The sequence below is a fragment of the Schistocerca cancellata genome, chromosome 1, assembly GCF_023864275.1.
Source record: "Schistocerca cancellata isolate TAMUIC-IGC-003103 chromosome 1, iqSchCanc2.1, whole genome shotgun sequence".
In the NCBI taxonomy this organism is placed as follows: domain Eukaryota; kingdom Metazoa; phylum Arthropoda; class Insecta; order Orthoptera; family Acrididae; genus Schistocerca; species Schistocerca cancellata.
Genome location: NC_064626.1, coordinates 848,290,833 through 848,310,012, shown reverse-complemented (window position 1 = coordinate 848,310,012; position 19,180 = coordinate 848,290,833). Strand labels below are relative to the sequence as shown.

The 19,180-nt window shown below is 37.1% G+C and overlaps 1 protein-coding gene across 6 annotated transcripts in view; it reads left to right on the top strand.

Moving 5' to 3' along the window:
• Positions 1–18,236, top strand: part of LOC126188996 (TOX high mobility group box family member 4-B-like) — a 477,811-nt gene extending 459,575 nt beyond the window's left edge. For 5 of the 6 annotated variants that reach the window (XM_049930799.1, XM_049930816.1, XM_049930823.1 and 2 more), the window contains 2 exons: positions 10,626–10,837; positions 15,371–18,236. In XM_049930799.1, the coding sequence (XP_049786756.1) occupies positions 10,626–10,837; positions 15,371–15,437 (279 nt within the window). In that variant the 3' untranslated portion in view covers positions 15,438–18,236. The remainder of the gene's footprint in view (positions 1–10,625; positions 10,838–15,370) is intronic. The other variant, XM_049930833.1, reaches the window with a different exon arrangement.
• Positions 18,237–19,180: the final 944 nt, after the last annotated feature.

Sequence of the window (19,180 nt, the reverse complement as noted above, 5' to 3'; positions counted from 1 at the left end):
AGATGAAGAAATTGAAAGAACAGAGGAAATTATGGCAGGCTACATCAGACCAGTCAGAAAACTGATTGGGCCACCACAGTGTTGTACCGGGTGTTGTCTTATTGAAGGAGATATGCCATTCCTTTATACAACCTATTAATGATCTCATTCAGGTATTTGCAGAGCTCCTAAATCATAAAGTGGAATCCACAATTTGGCATAGGTTTATCACATTCTCATGTCATTGAGAGAGACAAAAATTGTGCTAAGTGACTGTCAGTCTTCTGACTTGAAGGATGTGGCCCATCATGAAATTCTCTCTCCTCTCCTCTCTCCACATCCTCAATTATTTGTTGGAAGTATTCCAGTCTCTGTTTTCCCCTGCAGTTACTTTCATCATATCTTAATACAAGTCCTATATCCCATCTTTATGCCACTGTTTTCCATGTGTTCTTTTCTTCAGTACTTCTTGGGAGAACTTCCTCATTCCTTATCTTAACCTGTCCACCTAATTTTTAACATCCTTCTACAGCACCACATCTCAAATTCCTCACTATTCTTATGTTCTGGTTTGCCCTGGCTGCAGTCCATGATTCACTACCATACAATGCTGTGCTGAAAACAAACACTGAAGTGCCAAAGAAACTGGTATAGACATGCATATTCAAATACAGAGATAAGGAAACAGGCAAAATACAGCGCTGCGGTCAGCAATGCCTATGTAAGACGATAAGTGTCTGGTGCAGTTGTTGGGTCGATTACTGCTGTTACAATGGCGGGTTATCAAGATTTAAGTGAGTTTAAATGTGGTGTTATAGTCAGCGCATGAGCAATGGGACATAGCGTCTCTGAGGTAATGGTGAAGTGGGGATTTTCCCGTATGACAATTTCACGAGTGTACTGTGAATGTCAGGAATCCGGCAAAACATCAAATCTCCAACATTTCCGCAGCCAGAAAAAGATCCTACAATAACGGGACTGACAACAACTGAAGAGAATCATTCAAAGTGACATATGTGCAATCCTTCTGCAAACTGCTGATTTCAATGCTGGGCCATCAACAACTGTCAGCATGCGAACCATTCAACGAAACATCATAAATATGGGTTTTTGGAGCTGAAGGCGCACTCATGTACCCTTGATGACTGCATGACACAAAGCTTTATGCCTCGCCTGGGCCCGTCAACACCAACATTGGACTGTTGATGACTGGAAATGTGTTGCCGGGGATGAGTCTCATTTCAAATTGTATCGAACAGATGGACATGTACGAGTATGGAGACAATTTCGTGAGTCCATGTACCCTGTATGTCAGCAGGGGACTGTTCAGGCTGGTGGAGACTCTGCAATGGTGTGGGGCGTGTGCAGTTGGAGTGATATGGGACCCCTGGTATATCTAGATACAACTGTGACAGGTGACACGTATGTAAGCATCATGTGTGATCATCTGCATCCACTCATGTCCATTTTTCATTCCAACAGACTTGGGAAATTCCATCAGGAAAATGTGACACCCCACACATCCAGAATTGCTACAGGGTGGTTCCAGGAACACTCTTCTGAGTTTAAACACTTCCACTGCCCACCAAACTCGCCAGACATGAACGTTATTGAGCATATCTGGGATGCCTTACAATGTGCTGTTCAGAAGAGATCTCCACCCCCTCATACTCTTATGGATTTATGGACAGCCCTGCAGGATTTATGGTGTGTTCCCTCGAGCACTACTACAGACATTATTCGAATCCATATCACATTGTGTTGCGGCTCTTCTGTGTGCTCGTGGGGGTCCTACACGATATTGGGCAGGTATACCAGTTTCTTTGGTTCTTCAGTGTATATTCTGAGAAATTTCTTGCCCAGATTGAGGCCTGTGATTGATGCTAGTAGATTTTCTTTGGCCAGGATTGCCCACTTTCCCTGTGCTATTCTGCTTTTTATGCCATTGCTTCATCCAGCGTACGTTATTTTGCCTTGAAGGTAGCAGAATTCCTTAACTTTATGTGGTTTGCGGTTTCCAATTTTGTTGTGAAGTTTAAGCAAATCTCATTTCTGCTATTACTCTTTATTTACATATTTTTGTCAGTTTACCCTCAGTCCATATTCAGTTCATTCCACTCAAAGGTCCTGTTGTTCATCTACACTTTCATAAATGTAGTAATGTCATCACCAAGTCTTATCATTGATATCGTTTCAGCATAATTTTAATCTCGAATGCTTTTTTATTTCAGTCTCTGATCACAATATGAATTCTTTAGACGATGACCGGTTTCAGTGTGTAAGCATTTTACAGTATTGGATCACTGTTTGTATACGCAGTTGGTGAAAATTTTAATCCCACTTCAGAACCTTTCTCTTATTTTCATCATTGCTTATTTGATGTGTAGATTGAACAGTAGGCATGTAAAACTGTATCCCTGTCTTAAACTTTTTTAATCTTCCATTATTATTGTTCCCTATTGGTTCTTGTGTGTATTGCATATTGTCCATCTTTCCCTATAGTTTACTACTATTTTTCTCAGAATATTGAACATCTTGCACTTTAACCATCGTCCTTAAAGTTGGAGCAATACAAATACTACTATAGTTTCCTAGATTTCTCCTCAGCTTTACCAACAATAGAAAAATCTCTTCTGGAAACTGAAAGTGAGAGGGGAAACTTACCAACTGATTTCAGGCATATACCTGTATAAAGTTTTCCAAATAGCTGCTTTGCCAAGTAATCTATTAGTCCAGTGGGTTCATGAGTCATGGCAAATATCTTGCAAATGGGTAAATTTTCTGCAAGATTCTCTCCAGGGATCTAGTATGAAATGATCTCCACTTTTCTTAAAAAGCAAGGTTTAATGGCATTACTTCTGTATGTTTCTTATTTCCTACTAGTATTGACAAAAGAAGTGACAAGTATTATGTGAATTGGTGCAACTAAATAGAAAGTATTTTAAGTAGGCTATGCCCCTTTCCTATATTAACTGTTTGGTAGATATTTATTTAGCTTTAAAATATTATTTTTGGAAAATAGATTATTCTTCCAATAACTTACTTCAGTGTGCAGATACATTCTCGGCATGGGAAATATCTCTTTTCCTATCTACTGACAAATTAACTTTATGTATTACACTTTACCCCATTCATATTATGCTGTTTGAGAAAGACACTGCTGGTCTCATAGCATAATATATAAATGTCCTTATCTGACATAAATGACTCTGTGGGCAATGATGAGTACAAAAAGACATTTTGAGGCCTGAAAACTGGAGAAACTTTTATAACAACATACTTTTGTATTACATATTACAGTTACAAAGAACATTTGGATTTAATATCATCTGAAAACTACTCAGTTCCAAATTATCCAATTTAGGTAACTTTTTCGTATGTTTTCATTGAACATCAGTGTATTCTCTTAATGCTAATTTTGAATTCCCTTGAAGATAAAACTAAAAGTGATTTTGCACTATTATTTGTGGTCAGTATCCATGAAGGAATTTCTGTCAAGCAGCTTCTTAAAATGATAAACAGGTTTTAATTATTGAAACCATTGACTTTTAATGCAATTTTTGGTATTCAGGTTCATGTCAATAGTTGAGAACTTCTCAGTACTCTTAACATTGGTACCCAGCTGATGATAAAGATAGTATGCTATACCAATTGAAGACATCTACTCAGTCAAGAAGCTTCATTTTGATGTAGATTACTGCAGACTGAAATATAGTTGCACAATTGGAAATCTGAGCACACTGTTGCTAGCAAGCAACAGTGAGCTATACACTGAAAGTTTTCCTGTGTCATTGAACTCCACATCTATTTCTCAGAAAAATATTCTGAATCTCATGAGTGGGCCATAGTGAAGAGTAATACTAAAATTATGATTAGTATGATAATTGTAGAAGTATGATCATTATTAAGATGGGGCTTGGTACTTGGTATAAATTACTTAGAACATGTGATGTTCCTCAGTGGGTAGTATAGAGATTTTATCAGCAAGACATGCAAAATACGCATTGCGACAAGGAAGTCTCAGATTCATGCGTGCCTTTACACTCTGTGATCAAGACATGGAGAAAATTTACATAGAGAATTTAAATCAGTTTTCTATTTGTAACTGGTAACGAGCAGCACCCTGTACAGTATAGATCAAAGAACACTTGAACAACTTTGGGGATGGGCTCTTTGTAAAAAAAAAAAAAAAAACTAGGGGAAAAAGCATAATGTACACAGAAGCTTGAAAATTGATTGTTTTTGAAAGAGCATTGTACAACTGCATATTGCTGTATCCTGCTTCTAGCGCATGTAAGGTGAGTGCGCCAAGTATAATGTTGCTGTGCATGTGTACTTAAATCAACTGCAAACTGTATCAGTGCGGGGCTGGCCACTACAAGCCACCTGTAGGAAGCATGCACTCCGCACAGTTTCCACTGTGCCGATTACTGAGGTGTGTTCTTTTAATTTGTACTGCTCACATCACCTGTCCTGTGTATAGCTTATGTTTCACCTTCTGTATAATTCTCTTGTTGTGTTACGTGTGGAGTCACAAGAGGCTTATTTCCGTTATGGTTCAGAGATTACGAATAAAGCCATATTTGTGTTACTTGGGTCATGTTATTTGGTTACTAAACAATTGCAATCTTGTAGTAACAAAATAATACGAAAAACCAATACAAGTATTTATAAGCTTCTGAACAATAACGGAAATAAGCCTCTTGTGACTCTGCACGTAACACGACAAAGGAATCATACAGAAGGTGAAACATAAGCTATACACAGGACAGCTGATGTGAGTAGTACAAACTAAAAGAACATAGTGAGTGTGAGTCAGTGCTACCCTGCATGTATATATGTGCGAGTCACTGGTAGGTGGCGCACCAGAGACTATGCCGTGTGTATGATTCCTACACGCGACCTCTAGTGGCTGTCACGCGCTAATACAATTGGCGGTTGATTTAAGCACACACATGCAGTGACACTACACTCGATGCACTCACACTCCTAGTAGCAGGATACAGCAGATATTACGTATGCCAAGATACACATATAACATTATTAAAATGTCTTTTACCCTCTGCCTTTGCTCGTACACAGACATTTACTCTCCAGACCATGCCTTTTTCTCTAATCAGGTCCAAAAACATCCACTGTTCCCCATTGTGCATTGATAAAATTTGTCTGCGTATGGAATGTCCTTCAGTAAACTAATTCATTTGGCATAGATGTAAAACAAGCCTGTAGATAAGTCTATAGATAAAGTAACACTGAATGAAATCCATTTGGTTGTGAAGCGGGTAATGCATGGGACCTTTAATGACTACTGTAGCAGAATATTATAAAAAGATCTTTCTCAAAACCCAAAGAAATTCTTGTCATATGTAAAGGCTATTAGTGGCACTAAGTTAGTGTCAAACATACATGGACAAGAGAAGACCTGAAACTGGCTGTAGTTTTTCTTAATAAGTAACTTTTGTGCTGCCAGTCATGATTTTCTTTTATTTATATTTTGCATAATGCATTTTGTGAAATGAATCACATCTTCAAGCGCATTTTCTGTGTGCTTTGCCATTTATTCATGATTTTTTCATGCGTGAGGTGCTGCATTGTTCTGCTGTCTTTACTGCAATATATAAAAGACAAGTGCAAGTTTCAATTGATGATTGAACTCTATATAGAGTTACCTTAGAAGAAAGATTAAGGAAAGGCAAACCTACGTTTCTAGCATTTGTAGACTTAGAGAAAGCTTTTGACATTGTTGACTGGAATACTCTCTTTCAAATTCTAAAGCTGGCAGGGGTAAAATACAGGGAGCGAAAGGCTATTTACAATTTGTACAGAAACCAGATGGCAGTTATAAGAGTCGAGGGACATATAAGGAAAGCAGTGGTTGGGAAGGGAGTAAGACAGGGTTGTAGCCTCTCCCCGATGTTATTCAATCTGTATATTGAGCAAGCAGTAAAGGAAACAAAAGAAAAATTCGGAGTAGGTATTAAAATCCATGGAGAAGAAATAAAAACTTTGAGGTTCGCTGATGACATTGTAATTCTGTCAGAGACAACAAAGGACTTGGAAGAGCAGTTGGTGTCTTGAAGGGAGGATATAAGATGAACATCAACAAAAGCAAAACGAGGATAATGGAATGTAGTCAAATTAAGTCGGGTGATGTTGAGGGTATTAGATTAGGAAATGAGACACTTAAAGTAGTAAAGGAGTTTTGCAAAATAACTGATGATGGTCGAAGTAGAGAGGATATAAAATGTAGACTGGCAATGGCAAGGAAAGCGTTTCTGAAGAAGAGAAATTTGTTAACATCGAGTATAGATTTAAGTGTCAGGAAGTCATTTCTGAAAGTATTTGTATGGAGTGTAGCCATGTATGGAAGTGAAACATGGACTGTAAATAGTTTGGACAAGAAGAGAATAGAAGCTTTTGAAATGTGGTGCTACAGAAGAATGCTGAAGATTAGATGGTCGACCACATAACTAATGAGGAAGTATTGAATAGGATTGGGGAGAAGAGAAGGTTGTGGCACAACTTAACTAGAAGAAGGGATCGGTTGATAGGACATGTTCTGAGGCATCAAGGGATCACCAATTTAGTATTGGAGGGCAGCGTGGAGGGTAAAAATCGTAGGGGGAGACCAAGAGAGGAATACACTAAGCAGATTCAGAAGGATGTAGGTTGCAGTAGGTACTGGGAGATGAAGAAACTTGCACAGGATAGAGTAGCATGGAGAGCTGCATCAAACCAGTCTCAGTACTGAAGACCACAACAACAACAACAACTTAGAGTTAATGGCAAAACTTGAAAGAACTTTTACTTCAACTCTCCTTGTGCTCAACTTGTGCAGAAGCTTACACATATTAAACATCACACACATTTTTCTGTACACAGTGCACATTTAAGATTCATCTTAAAAATCTTTGTTATCATTTGCTTTTATATTTTCTGGTGGTTCATATTTCTGTGTTTCACTACTTTTATTTAAGTGTGCTATAGAAGCACTTGAATAAGTTCACTGATTGATTTTCCAGTTTTTCATTTAATATTTTATCTTCATTTTTTTATAGTGTGAATCTTCTAAAAGATCCGTTTTATGGACTTAATTTTTGCTCTCTATTTCCAAATGGGTGACGTGTGTTGTGTATGTGTGTGGCTATTGCTGATGCACGTCTGTAGGCTTTGATGTGCTCTGTATATCTGATGTTGAAATCTCAACATCGGAACTTGGAGCATTCCTGGCAATTTGTTTTGTATGTTCCGTTTTCTGAATATTGGTTATGATTACACATTTTGTTATGTAATAGTTTTTGTTGTTGTTTACTAGATGTAGAAAATCCAAATTTTACTTTGAGGTTTTTGAAAATATTTGCAATCTTCTGTGATATGGGTGCTAGATATACATTTGTTTTTGTCTTTTTTTTCTATGGTGTGGTTTGTGTCTTGGTATTTCTTCACTTTACCTAGAACAGTGTTGGAACATATCTGAGACAAAAGCATCAATCTTTCTACATCTACATCTACATTTATACTCCGCAAGCCACCCGACGGTGTGTGGCGGAGGGCACTTTACGTGCCACTGTCATTACCTCCCTTTCCTGTTCCAGTCGCGTATGGTTCGCGGGAAGAACGACTGTCTGAAAGCCTCTGTGTGCACTCTAATCTCTCTAATTTTACATTCGTGATCTCCTCGGGAGGTATAAGTAGGGGGGAAGCAATATATTCGATACCTCATCCAGAAACGCACCCTCTCGAAACCTGGCGAGCAAGCTACACCGCGATGCAGAGCGCCTCTCTTGCAGAGTCTGCCACTTGAGTTTGTTAAACATCTCCGTAACGCTATCACGGTTACCAAATAACCCTGTGACGAAACGCGCCGCTCTTCTTTGGATCTTCTCTATCTCCTCCGTCAACCCGATCCGGTACGGATCCCACACTGATGAGCAATACTCAAGTATAGGTCGAACGAGTGTTTTGTAAGCCACCTCCTTTGTTGATGGACTACATTTTCTAAGGACTCTCCCAATGAATCTCAACCTGGTACCCGCCTTACCAACAATTAATTTTATATGATCATTCCACTTCAAATCATTCCGCACGCATACTCCCAGATATTTTACAGAAGTAACTGCTACCAGTGTTTGTTCCGCTATCATATAATCATACAATAAAGGATCCTTCTTTCTATGTATTCGCAATACATTACATTTGTCTATGTTAAGGGTCAGTTGCCACTCCCTGCACCAAGTGCCTATCCGCTGCAGATCTTCCTGCATTTCGCTACAATTTTCTAATGCTGCAACTTCTCTGTATACTACAGCATCATCCGCGTAAAGCCGCATGGAACTTCCGACACTATCTACTAGGTCATTTATATATATTGTGAAAAGCAATGGTCCCATAACACTCCCCTGTGGCACGTCAGAGGTTACTTTAACGTCTGTAGACGTCTCTCCGTTTCTGTACATAAATATCACAAGACACAACAAAACATGCACATTTGAAAGTTATAGGAAAATACAATGACCAGCACCACAATACCTGCAACCTTAAGTCACCCAAAAGTTCATAAGCAAACAGCATACAGGTCATTGTTGTATAGGGCAACTAAGATACTGTTGAACCAAGAAAACACGCAACAGGAAATAAACATAGTGAAACAGACTGCAGTTGCTAAAGACTATGCTACTTGTATGGTTGACACAGTACTAGGCAACGTGGTTCATTGGTAAAATACTGGGGAAATGAAATCAGTCTACAAAGGGGAGTGCATGCAATACACTTGCACAACCCATCCTAAATAATGCTCATGTATGTGGGAGCCATAGCAAACAGGACTAAGAGGAGATATTGGATGGATATAAAAAAAGGGCAGTATGAATGGTCACAGGTTTGTTTGATCCATGGGAGAGTTGTGATGAAGATGCAGTAAGAACTGAGCTGTACTAAAATTGCTCATCTGTATTGTTGAGTCGTCATTCTTTGACTGCACATTAAAGATACAAACAGTGATTGTGATCCTGTAAAACTGGCTTGAAAAAATTATTTTGGGCACACATAGAAAGTTAAATAGTATTTTAATATAAATGCAGTTGGTAATAGTTGCCAGTGATTATGGAATCTGGGCAATAATGTTTAGTTAGAGGAAGATTCTCCACTATCTGCAAAAGTTAAATTATTAATGTCAAATGGAACATTGTTGATAGTGTTTTAATTTCAAATGTCCTTCTATCAAAAACTGCTGTATCAAAAGCTTTGCAGTAGTTTTAGCTCCTTAGAGAAGGTGTCACACTAAAACTTAGAGAAAAGTAATCATTTATTTTGTTCAGAGCATTCTGCTCATCATTTGCATGTTGGCCATATAGCTAAAATAGATAGTTTTCAAAAGTGTGGTTTCTCTATTGTTGGTAATACATTCATTGATACCATTTCACACATTCCACAGTAACTGTGGAAAAATTAAGACACATAGAAACTTTGGAAATTGATGGTAGATATGTTTTGAAATTAATTTTCTTTAAGCAATGGGCACTACTTCAAAATTTAAGTTTCAGACCCAAAATGTTTATCTTGTAATCCTATGCATTTTGAAATTGGATTAGTTGAGGACATGGGATTCCATTCTGCGACTCTTTGCATGTTTGGGTTTAAGCTGTATTTTGTCAGTGAAATTTGTAATAGTCTCAAGACTAAATATTAACACTATGCAAGACAGAAGATAGTCTTAACTACCAAATGCTGAAAGAAAATAAGCAGTAGCAGACTCTGGTAACATTTCCAAACTTCCCAGAATGGCATTTTTTCCTATGCAATTGATTCCTGTACATACTTTGCACTTTGTATGACATTGTCTAACACTCTTACTTTACCTTTAGTTGTTCTTTTTGTTCTTTACACCTGTTCAATGGTCTCTGCTGAATCCGTCACCATTGAAACAGTGTAATCAAAGGGAGAGCAAATTAAGATGGTGCACAGTTATCTTATCTGTTAATCGGCAGATCTGGTTCAGTATTTTGTATAATAATGACTACGACCAAGACCACTAGCAACTATGTTCAAACTGTTGTTAGGGATTGTGTGGTACCTGACAGAATGCACCTGGGTACTTCTTTAATTACATGGGTTTGTGGGTCCTCCAACCCCATTTCAGGTTTTTACAAACTAGAAAGGTGAAAGCTGACTGTCGTGTGCATTCTTTGCTCTATTTTACACTATTTTCTTCATTCTAATTTACTTTTCAGGATTCTCCTATACAGCTTCTGTTTGTCATTCTATTTTCAGGTTACTTATATAGAAGCTGATCTAAACTTCCCTTGTTATTTTTTATGCTTTAACTATCCCCTTCATTCTGTGTTTTCTTTTGAATTCAGCCCAATATTCTAGCATGAGAATATATATTACACTTTCACCTTCCAAATTCTTAACTTTCCATGACATCATTCTAAGAGCTAGAAATTCCATTTATCCCATCATTCGTGTGTCTTTCAGCCATAGTGTTTTCTTATTCTAGTATTTGGTAGTTAAGACACTGTCTCTGAATAGTGTTGAGTTAGTTGTGATTGCGAATCCTACAGTATGAGGACTAAGCACAAAGAATGTAGTTCCATGGTTGGGTCTAAGTAACCAACATTTTGGGATTTTCTCTTTGCACATGCCAGCCCCAACGCAGTGAACACGTTGTTTCAAGCCCACCGCCAGGTGCGGGTCCTCCTCCGGTGCCTGCACCAGCGCCGCAGCCAGCTGTAGGTGCACCACAGCTGCGCCCTGGCACCAACACCTGCATCCGCCATGGGTGTCCCAACCCTGCTATCAGCAACTCTGAGTGGGAGGATGAATACTGCAGCAATGAGTGTGTTGTTAGCCACTGCAGGTATGTAAAATCCTAATCAACAGAAGTGTAAATTTACAATAGTGTGACAATATTATGAAAAGGATCAATTGCTACACACCATAGTCAAGATGTTGAGTCGCAGACAGGCACAACAAAAAGACTGTTAAACAAATAAGCTTTTGGCCAAAAGGCCTCCTTCTGAAGTAGACAACACACATTAATGCAAATACAGCTCGTATACATGACCACTGTCTCTGGCTGGCCTCTGCAACCAGAGTTGGTGCTCATGTGTCTGTGTCATCTATTTCAGAAGAAGCCTTTTGGCCAGAAGCTTACTTGTTCAGCTGTCTTTTTGTCATGACCGTCTGCAACTGAGTGTCTCCACTGTACGGTGAGTAGTGATCTATCCTTTTCATAATGTTTTCATTATTCCATCCTGCATTTTCCATTGTTTGATTTTACCATGGTATGAGGCATTTCAAAAAGTAAGGGCCATGTGCTAATATTTAAATGTTGGCAACTCAGAATGAAAGGTGCCATAGTTTTAATTCAGTAGTTGTTTGAGTATGGGTGGAAACAGACAACAGTGGCTTTGAAAGTGGTTGGTTACTACTGTCAGCTGCAAACCGTGTGCTATGATTTTAATTTTTGTGTGTAAAAGGATTTACATCTGCTCAAACTCATCAGGAGTTGCAAGTACTACATGGGCCTACAGCAATGAGTGAAGGAAAAGGTAGATAATGGTATCCAGACAGATGAAATCACGCAAGTGTACAAAACAAGTCCATTTGATAGATCATTGATAATTGGTGATCTGGCTGATGAATTTGTTCAAGTTGGAAACTCCACTATTTACATAGTTGTCATAGAAAGGCTCACATATTGCAAGGTGGGACCGAAAATATGCATCAACACATCTTGCCTGTACCAAGGATCAGTTTTAACATTTTTATTGAGAACATTGACCAGCTACACTGTAGTCCCAGCATCTCACTCAGTAAACATTAACTCTTCTTGCATTAGAAACAACAGTTAGATGGACAACAGTTTGAAGACAGTGAGTAACTCAAGACCACCACTGTCAGCTGGATCAGTTCCTGGGAAAAGAACTATGTAGATAGGTTGAAGAAACTGTTGCAGTTTTGCAAAAATGCATAAAAGTGAATGGCAATTACACAGAAAAATGAAGAAGATTAGAAGGAAACTAGAGGCGCAAATAAAGCCTTTTCTAATTAATGTATTTTTATGACTAGAAGTTCAGTATTTTTCGAATATGCCTCCATACATTTGTCAACACAGTTGTTGTATTAAGGGCTTTAAAAGGACAATGAGAGCAAGACAGACTGTGACAGCAAGAATATATTATGAAAAGAGACAAATTAATTTTGTGGTAATATCTTCCAGTGGACAATATCAGCTAAGAAAGCTAAATAATATTTATGTTATTAAAAGGACATATAAAGTCAGGTTTTTCTTTTGCCCTATGTGATGGAGGGAAATTGCATGGTTGGCCCTTATTTTCGAAAAAATTATATGGAGTTTTTACTGTAGACATTTATGTAGTATGTTACACGGATCACCACTTGGAATGTAGCAGGTTTTTTGTGAAATGAAAAGGAGCCAACATCTTGTAGTGAAGCTGTGGTATTGATGATAAAATACAATACTGGAAAGTCATAAAACTAACAACTGAGAGAGCAAGTCGAGTTAACCATTCACTATAGAGTAGCAGCATTGAGTGTGAAACAGTTACATAAACAAGATTTGGGACTTGTATCTGAGCTTTCAGTGTCTTTTTGGACTGTACATTTTTAACTTGGAAGGAAGGCATTGTACAAAAGTTTAGTTACAAGATCCAAATCCTGTCTGTGTGCCTGTACTCCTTAATGCCTCAACTATACCATAAATGATTATGTTTTCCATTGTCTATGGATAATCTAAAATGGGTTTGTTTTTGACACATAACATAGACACAAATATGGAAAGGATGGCAGGAATCTGTTGTACACATGGAACTAAATATGATAATGGAAAATCTTGGGTAGGATACAAACAATCCAAGGAGAAAGGTAACAACCCACTATATAATTATAGTTAGCCATTGAGTGGTCAGTTTCCACTAAAATAAGATTTAAAATGTTCTAAGCTTTCAGGCCTTGGATGCCTCAACTGTATGGTGAGATGTTACATTTACTCCTTCCATTAATTAGGAATGTAGAACTAATTTATTGTTTGGATCATAGAGACAACTCACTGACACAACTCATCTGCAACAAATTTAGAAGCACTATTCAACCCGACATGAGCAATGGCGTGTCCTGCAATGGGCCCTGTTCCTGAATTGAGTTTCTAAAATGTAAATGAAAGCTTTGTTTTAATAATTAAATTTAAATCAAAATGTATTTCAGTACAAATACAACAAATGGGTGTTGTCATTATGAGAGAATATTATGGTGTTGCTTGTTATTGCTTTAAGTTAAATGGGGAGCCAGTGTATTCAGAAGTGTACCCCTCATTCTTAATGACTGTATAGGTGTGGCTGTTATTTTACTTTACAGAGAAGATCACATATTTTTGAAGAACTATACATACCTAGAGCAGCAGTAATTATATTTTGTAAATATACTGACAGAAAAAAATGGAACACCAAGAAGGAGTTCTGTGACATAAACGAAGGTGTTAGGCGTGTTTCTACATCTGAAATGGGATGTCTCTTCAAATTTTGCACCAGTTGCATCACTATGAGGTTGCAAATCAGGTTTGCTTAAATACATGCTATAACTGTCATAAACATTAGTTACCTTTGAGAATGGATGTTATGAGTTGATGTAAGTCAAGAATGCTATTAAGGTGACAAAGATGCCATTATCGGCACCTCACTGAGTTTGAATGAGGTCATGTAATAGGGCTATGAGAAGCTAGATGTTCCTTCTGCAATACTGCAGAAAGACTTGGCAGTACTGTAGCCACTGTACATGATTGCTGGCAGCATTGGTCATGAAAATGTTGCAAGAAGATAGGGCGCCGCTCAGCCACATGGCACTTCTGAGAGGAAAGACCGTCATGTTCGGCATACAGCTGTGGTGCGTTGTGTAGCACCTGCAGCAGCAGTAGTCTGAGCAGCAGTTGGCACCACAGTGACACAACCAACTATTACCTCAAGGACAGCTGCAAGCCAGACACCCTGCAGCGTGCATTCCACTGACCCCAAACCACTGCCAATTGCAACTTCCGTGGTGTCAAGTGAGAGCTCATTAAAGGATGGAATGGTGGTCTGTTGTGTTTTCGGATGAAAGCTGGTTCTGCCTCTGTGCCAGTGATGGCTCTGTGTTAGTTACAAGGAGGTCAGTTGAGGACCTGCAAGCAACCTTGTTTGTGTGCTAGACACACTGGACCTCCACCTGGAGTTACAGAGTGGGATACGATTTCGTATGACCAGGGTGTTTTCCAACAAGATAATATTTGCCCAGACACTGCTGTTGTAACCAAACATGCTCTGCAGAGTGTCAACATGTTGCCTTGGCCTGCTTAATCACCATATCTGTCACTATTCAAGCACCTGTGGGACATCACCGGACGGCCACTCCAGCATTAGGCATAAACAGCATTAATTGTCTCTGTATTGACTGACCAAGTGCAGCAAGCATGGAACTCCATCCCACATATTGACATGTGTCACCTGTAAAACACAATGAATGCATGCATGTTTGCATGCTTCCATTTAACGGTCTTGTGATTACACAGTTATTAATGTACCATCATTTCACATTTGCAATACCTTACTCGCATTTACGTTAAATTGTGATCCTGCAATGTTAATCACCTAAATATTTACCTAGACAAACGTACTTCCAAAATTTTATTATTCTACATTAATTATTTTTTGGGAGTTTTGATTTTTTTCAGTCAGTGTGTTTTTGAGATGAGTTGCACAACAGGTCCTTAAGATATTAAAGTAGAGTGATTCATTTGTCTATTTCAATGAAAACAATCAATTTTTGACAATATAATGTTCATACACATACAAGAATGTTATAATTATGCAAGCTTTCGGAGCCAGTGGCTTCTTCTCTTGGCAGAAGTGTTGAAGAGGAAGGAAGAGGGGTGAAGAAAAGGTACTGAAGTGGTGTAGGAAAAGGGGTAGATTTTGGAAGAGTCAGCTAGAACCGTGGGTTGAATCAGTCTTTCCTTCTCATCTCATCCAATGCCCCTGAGCTGTGGTTCTGGGTCTTTTCCAAAATCTAAAAATCTACCCCATTTCCTAGACCTCTCCAGTCCTTTTCATTCACCCCTCTTCCTTCCCCTGTAACCCTTCTGCCAGAAGGAGGAGCCACTGGCTCTGAAAGCTTGCAAATTATAATCTTTTTTTTTATTTGTGTGTTCTGCCACCAGTTGGTGAGTAGATTTTTTATCTATCCAATAATATTATTTGTTAATTTCAGTAAGCTCGTCACCAGGAAGAAAGTTTTAATATTTGTATTGTAAAAATATGCTATATTAATTTTCCTACTAATACTTATTTGTATGAAGATCATTTTCAGCACACTAAATATATTTGTGTTCCCTTTTCAGGGATGTTTTCAGTTCATGGGTGGCATCCAATCAAAGCCAAACACAAAGTTTCTCTACAGTGAAATAGAGTGCTTTACTGTAAATGAGCTAATGCTTACCACAATATATGACAGTGAACATTGTGGAAGTCAGCAAAGTTGAATGAAGATCCAAAACTGTAACCACTCAAAGTATTACAGTCTCTTGACAATGTGGATATTCCTCTCAGCTGTGCAGTGTGGAGGAAGCATATACAGATGTTGTTTATTAAAAATATCGCCCTTGTTATACGGAAGATTACTTGTATGTGTATATGTATATAAATCTACTTGGTATACTTAAAGTGAAGTAATCTGGAACACTTGTGTTTCCATATTTGAATAGAGTACCTTATCAGCTGATAGTGTGACAGTTGACAGAAGGAAAAGGAAAGAAACTCTTCGGATTCTAGATTAGCACCATTAACTCCGAGGAAAGAGAGTATTATAATTTAAAATAAAAAAGGTATATATCTTGAATAACTGTATACTTTAATTGACAGATGGTGCCAACTGTCATTTGTTGCATGTTTGAGCTCTTTTAAATGACTAGGAATTAAGAAAATATTCCCTTAAGTGTGGTAATATCCTGTAATGCCCTTCTGACATAAATAGTATATCCCTGCTCATAATGAATGTTGCTGTTACTTCCTGGAGTCTATATATTATTAATAATGATAATTATATAATTGAATATGACATAGAATAAATAGTATAGGAGTGACTGGTGAAACAAATCACCATGAAAACTGTTCCTTGATTAGTATGTGTTTTTCTCAGCCACATGCATCAAGTGATAATCATTATGACAACAATGGATGGCTTATTTTTATATTACACCAAAAGCAGTGAAATGAAACTTTTCAACTGCAGTGTAGCAAGTAAAATTATTTCCTTTTCCTCAGTAGCAACAGCATCTTGTACTTGAAAGTAATGCAAAAAGGTACATTTGTGTGGACACTTAATGTGGACAAAAGTTTACTGGGAGTAGTATGTACAATCATGTGGAATGAAACTATTTTGATTGTAAAAAATGTGCAGGAATATAGCATCACTGTTGCAGATGTGGGAATGAATATAATTTATCTGACATTGGTGTCAACACATGCATATTTGTTATATTGATGTACTTATTTATTATTTGGATGAAAGAAAAAGCGGATCAGGGATATAAAGCAGTTATTTCATGTTTGCATATCTGTACCAAATGAAAAAGTATAATTGTTGTAAGCTACAGGAAGAGATAAGTACAAAAGTCATCTAAAATATTAAAATGTGTCTTTGTATTTTTAAGCCACCAGAAAAAATATTTGTCAATTATTTTGTTCCTCAGTATTTTTATAATAGTTTTGTTTTTATATAGATAATTTAAAAGTAATGAAATGAAGAGTTCCAGAGTAACATACCATGATTTAATCAAAAGGTTTTGTTATTATGATGGTTTAGTTGATTGCTTTATCTTTCAGTGAAGTCATAGCATTGACACACTGTATAAATTTTAGTTACTTTTAGATGAAACCAGAACAGGAAACTGGCATCAGTGCTCAATGGTTATAACTGAAACTTATATTTGAAATAAATTGTGTTTCTAGGGGCAGTAACATCTCACAGACAAAATATTCTCAGATATCTGTGCAGAAGTGCTTAATCTGAAGCATATTCTTGTTTAGAAGTGAGACAGAGAGAAGGAATAGACAGACTGATTGTTGAAGAAGTTGCAGGATGTAAAACCCAATGAGTGGAATAAATACCACATGTTTGAAAAAATATGCCATGAATATTTGAAGGACAATTTCAATTGCAATTAAGGCGTATTTGTGTCTCAGTGTAAAAAGTGTTGAAATACTACACACAGTTGGCTGAGAAAGAAGAGAACTTATATTCATACAAGTGATATGAATTAAAAAGGTTTTGATATATACTGTGATGTTTTTGTTACTAGCATGTATGTTTTCAAAGTGAACAGAAATACTTCACTGTGGCAACAAACATTTGGAGTTGATGCCCCACACTGTGTTAGCTGGAACACAAAGTTGCAATCATATAAGACTGGAAACTTTGTAAGAGTGAACAGAAACTGTTTCTCTTTCAATTCCGAGGTTTACTTCAGTTTTAATCTTTCATGTGATATTTGCTTTCCATCTTAGCAATATTGTTGACGTTTGTTTAAGACATTTTTACATCTGTTGTCACAAAATAAACATAAATTGTATATTATATTACAAAAAGTGTACAGAAAGTTGAGTTGCAAAAATTATAGTTGATAATTGGGCTTATTGACTATGTCTCCTTTTTCTATGTTGTTTTAAGACCTGTTTTGTGATTTTTTTATATCTCTGAATAAATACACAGTTTGGGTTGCTCATGAAAGGCTCGATTGGATTGATGTGTACATGATTTATGTACCATTTAAATATGCATTATTTCTATATAGTGGTTCTTCTTTATTTTTAGTATTTATATGTCCTTAATATTGTGCCTCAAAATTACAAGACTTCTATTAAATGCTTTAAGTTTAGAGTTTACTCCTTCATTTAGTAAACTGTCCTACACATTTTTCCAAAGGATTTTTTAAATCCAGCAAATTTAGATCTAGTCTCATCATTGATTCCTTGCATCATGAACACTCATTTTAAGCGAGCCTTAATCATAGCTTGGTATATGTGAATATTAAATTCTGACTTCTGTAGACCAAATAGTGGACCTAATGAAGTTGAAAATTATTTTCTTTAACTAATGCAACTTTCACTGTAAAGGTCATGTATGTAGATGTGGTATCTTGCACACAGACCACTAGATGTAACTGTAAAATGCATTATAAATCATACAGAAATAAAAAATAAACAATCTATCTGTGGTTTTAAATAATGTATTACTTGTACTGATTGAAGTTTGCCTGTTGTCATTCATACACGTAGTGCCCGAAATAAATTTTGTTCCCTCATCTTAAGCTCACATTTGTCATTACAGAACTAACACAGTGTGCCACTCCAATTATGCCAGCATTGTGTTGATGACAGGGATATTATTTCTGTACTCTTCTGTGCGAACAGCAAAATATTTGTGGGGTAAATCCCCCACCCCATATGCCTGAATGAAAATTAATGTCCTGTATAATTCGGAGATCCTCAGCAGATTTTGGAATGAAGATACAGGCAGTGGCAAGATGAAGTTGAAAGCCAATGGATTATACACAAACAGCTCAATTGGAGTATATAAGACATAAGCCCAAGTTAAAATTCCAGTATCATGAACAGTTATATCTCATTACAAATTTTTAATATTGTGAAAATTTTTATTAGGTTTAAATTCATCTTGTACATTGGGATATCCAAGCTGGTACTTCTGTAGATAGATGAATTTGATTGAAAATTATATAGGTATGGAACAGAATTTTGAGGTGTGTAATTCTGTATTTGCCCTTGCAAGTGACCAGATGTAGGTAATATAAGTGGAAGAAAACTCACACTCAAGCTGCATATAATTCATATGCAAGTCATTCATCACTATGTAGCTTTCTCCAGACCTCTGATCAACAACGGTACATACTAGTAAAGTGTTGAATCCTGAGAACATGGAAACTCATTGTTACTTGCATTGTGCATGGTTACTCCAAGAAGATGTCAAATGAAACACATAATAAAAGAATTCTTCTAAAAAATGCAGTTTTTACAGAATGTACATTTTTACACAGCAGTTGAATTCTCTCACAAGTTAATTTGATAGTGTTATGCATTAGAACATATATTGTATGAATTTAGAAGCATAGAAAAGAAAGTTTGTAGATGGCAAA